General features: G+C 39.2%; 1 protein-coding gene across 2 annotated transcripts in view; it reads right to left on the reverse strand.

Moving 5' to 3' along the window:
* Window positions 1–3418, reverse strand: part of bpnt2 (3'(2'), 5'-bisphosphate nucleotidase 2) — a 31815-nt gene extending 28397 nt beyond the window's left edge. For both annotated transcript variants that reach the window (XM_016470099.1, XM_016470098.1), the window contains exon 1: window positions 2751–3418. In XM_016470099.1, the coding sequence (XP_016325585.1) occupies window positions 2751–3089 (339 nt within the window). In that variant the 5' untranslated portion in view covers window positions 3090–3418. The remainder of the gene's footprint in view (window positions 1–2750) is intronic.
* Between the last annotated feature and the right edge of the window lie 193 nt (window positions 3419–3611).

Here is a 3611-nt window from a genome sequence, read left to right on the forward strand (position 1 = left end):
TACAGTTGTAGATATCTTGAATTGGATTTTTGACTAGGCAAAACTTAATAAGAGATATCTTGAATTGGAATTCTTCCTAGTCAAAACTCATTTAAAGATATCTGCAATTTAATTATGGATATCTCAATCTGATTTTTGACTAGGAAGATCTTTATTTGGAGATATCTGCATTTAGCTTTTTAACTAGGAAGAATTTCAATGTAGATATCTGGAATTAACAATGTGACTAGTCAAAATTCATTTATAGATATCTAAAATGTGCATGCAAATGCACCTTTGTTAAGCCTCTCCTTAAACATTTTATTAACCAATCCTAGCTTGGAAACTGTTGTCATCCGCCATTTTGTCTAAGAGTTGTATAATAAAGGTCCTGCGTCTTTGGGTCATTTTAAACTGTTTTATACCGAAGTAATTCAAAAGTATGTGAATAAAAATGTAGTTGGAGCATGTGTAAAAGTGGTTGACTACACAGAGAGGACTCAGACAGGCTTTTGTCCTATTCTATATCAGACGAGCAGTTTACGTTTTTTTGCGTTTATTGAACATTACACTGCATTTGGTCCGTTTTGCAACACGATTCAATTAAAATCACAGCGCTATACATACATGCACGCTGGACACCTTTTATCACATATGGCTGCATCCAGATATTATTTAATAACCCCTGAAGTAATTCATCCAGTAGCTTTTCGCTCCGTGACAAGAAAAGCAGACCACTGTTGTTAGCAGTTAGCACTAAACATTAGTCGGGGAGGGGCTCTGGGAGGAGCTGAGTTAATTTAGTCTCACGTCACACAACAGCACATTCGACTAGGAGCAGGTACAATTCAGATATCTTAAAATATAATTGTGACTAGTTGAAACTGAATTAGAGATATCTCGAATTACCTTTGCGTATGTGTGTCGCCCGATTGAAGATATCTATGACGTCATTACAGATATCTTAAATGGAGTTTTGACTTAAAACGGCTTGCGATACATGTTCGGCTAGAGTCGCTTTGAACTCGTATCGCAAGCTGTTTTAGCATTTAAGTTTGTTTTGACTATCCATAAATATAATTTAAGATAGGAACAATTGTATTTTGACGAGTCATAATTATAATTCGACTAGTCACAATGACAATTAGAGATATCTGCAATTATAATTGCACTAGTAAGAAATCGGATTAGAGATATCTCTAAATACTTTATGACTAGTCAAAACTCCATTTAAGATATCTGTAATGACGTCATAGATATCTTCAATAGGGCGTCACACATAAAATGTTTAAGGTGGGGCTTAACAAAGGTGTATTTGCTTGCACATTTGAGATATCTATAAAGGAATTTTAACTAGTCACATTGTTAATTCCAGCTATCTACATCATACTTCTCACATTGCTGATTTCACCATTAACTCTTCACCTGAACAGTTTATGTTGTTGTATGTGGTATCATTGTAATCCTTGACCATCAAAACATAGGGGTAGACATGATCTTTTCTGTGTTATCATGGTTGGTTTAGGAGATATGACACAAAATACATAATTTGGTTATGGCGGAAAGTAAAATGGTCGCCATGGAAACCACGAGGCGTTTTTGCGATGGCTCCATTTCTGAAAATGTTCAGGGCCCTAACCTGTACAACTGTACCAAGTTTCATGCTTTTATGAAAAAGTGAACATATCACCTGGACTAAGAGAAAATGAATGCCATTTTTAGTTCCGGAACCCGACTGTTGCACTATTACAGATCGTCATATTTGTTCTGTAATGTCAGGGACTATATCTAGTGGAAGAATAGTAATTAATAAATTTGCTTAACAAAATGATGTTTTACGTGTGCCCTTAATATTTTATATAACAATTTTATCGTACTAAACAACGCACTTTAACTGTCCATGACTATATTCACTAAAGTCAGCTTCTACACTCTGTGTTCCAAGGCGATGGAATATTATGTTAACATTAGTAAAATGTCTCCAGTAAGAATATGGTTACCATGGTAAAGCATATCCCATCCTCAAGCTCAGATCACCTGTACCACCTGTACCCATGCACTTCTTATTTTTGAGGGGACACAAGTGAAAGGGGGGGAGGCCTCGTCATGCTTGTCATGCTTGTCACAGCAGCCACAATAGCGCTGTATAACATGGGTTATGTTTTAGACGTTTTATTACATTTTTTCTTTCTATTCGAAATATTCCCAAACGTTTTAACTATATCATGAAATATATCGATTCCCAAATATGTATAAGTAAATGCATTTGCACCTTTATAGATCCTGTTAGTTGATCTATGCGATGGCCAAAATAATGTTAGCCTAATGTTAGTGTACTCCATTAACTATTAGTGTAATACGTTAACTACCAACTAACATACCATCCATTAAGTCTTTTTACCTAAGTATCAGATATGTGTGTCTGCCATAAAAAATGTGTTATTTAGAGGACTCATCTAAACGCCTCTGATTGGCCAATGCATTCAGCTCAACAGAATCCTGTGTGCGATTGGTTATAATGCGCAGCGCTGTAAAAACGTGTCTGTCTCTGGCTCAGCGCCAGCCAAAGTGCGAACGCAGATTTGAATTTAGCAGTTGATGTGCCACACTGAATCTGGGGAAGAAAAAAAAAAAGATATATATATATATATATATATATCATTCGGCAATTTTTTGTCTTTTGGAAGCTGCATTCAAAATCCACTTGGCTCAAAAATCTAAGGGGGCACGTGCCTCCTCAGTTTGAATGGGCATGACGCCTCTGCCTGTACCTGTATATAAGGGTAGGTGTTCTTGATCAGGTAGAACATCTTGCGGTTGGAGTTCAGATCACCCAGCGTGAGCTTTTCACTGTCCCCTTCTTTTGTTTTGCCCTTTGACTTTTCCTCTAGTGTGTTGTCCTCCCTGATCCTCTTCACCTCACGTCCGCCCTGCACCGCAGCCTCCATGGACAGCGCGAGCAGCTCTCTCAGATCCACAGTCCTCTTCAGTCTGAACGAGGCGATTCTACTAGATAAAACTCCCGCGTAAAGGTGATAGATCACACCAAATCCTAGTAAGCAGAACAGAGTTATGCCGAACGGGGACAATCGGATGCCCATCGGAGCCATCACAAAGGCGGACGTGCGAGCAAAGCCGATGAATACCAGAACAGGGCAAAAGCTAAACTAGACGTGTTCCTCTTTGGTGATCATTTGCACGTAATTTGAACGCACGTATAACGCAAACGATTAGAAAAGCGTGCGAGCTAATCAAGTGTTACTTATTCCTTCACTGGCGAAGTCCAGTTTAGGTCAAGCGAAAGCTTCCTCCTTTGGTTTGTAGTATATTCCCCAGTCTTAGTACAAATATCTCTTTTCTCACAGTGACAGATCCATGGCTGTGACAGCGAGTAATACTGAATGCATTCCACGTCCACCGTTGTGTCAACCAAGGCCGAACTAACACTCTCCGTTTTTCTTCCTGGTCAAGAAGAAACAGAAAACAGGTTTGAGCACGAGAGAGCGCCCTCTACTGCTTCAGCATCACAAGCCTCCAATAGTATCCAGCTGCAGACTAGAGGTCTGCTACCCGACCCGAGCCCGACGGGTCCCGAAATACTTTCGGGTTTCGGGTCGGGTTCGGGTTAATGT

Source organism: Sinocyclocheilus anshuiensis, unplaced genomic scaffold, assembly GCF_001515605.1.
Source record: "Sinocyclocheilus anshuiensis isolate Anshui unplaced genomic scaffold, SAMN03320099.WGS_v1.1 scaffold2394, whole genome shotgun sequence".
NCBI lineage: Eukaryota > Metazoa > Chordata > Actinopteri > Cypriniformes > Cyprinidae > Sinocyclocheilus > Sinocyclocheilus anshuiensis.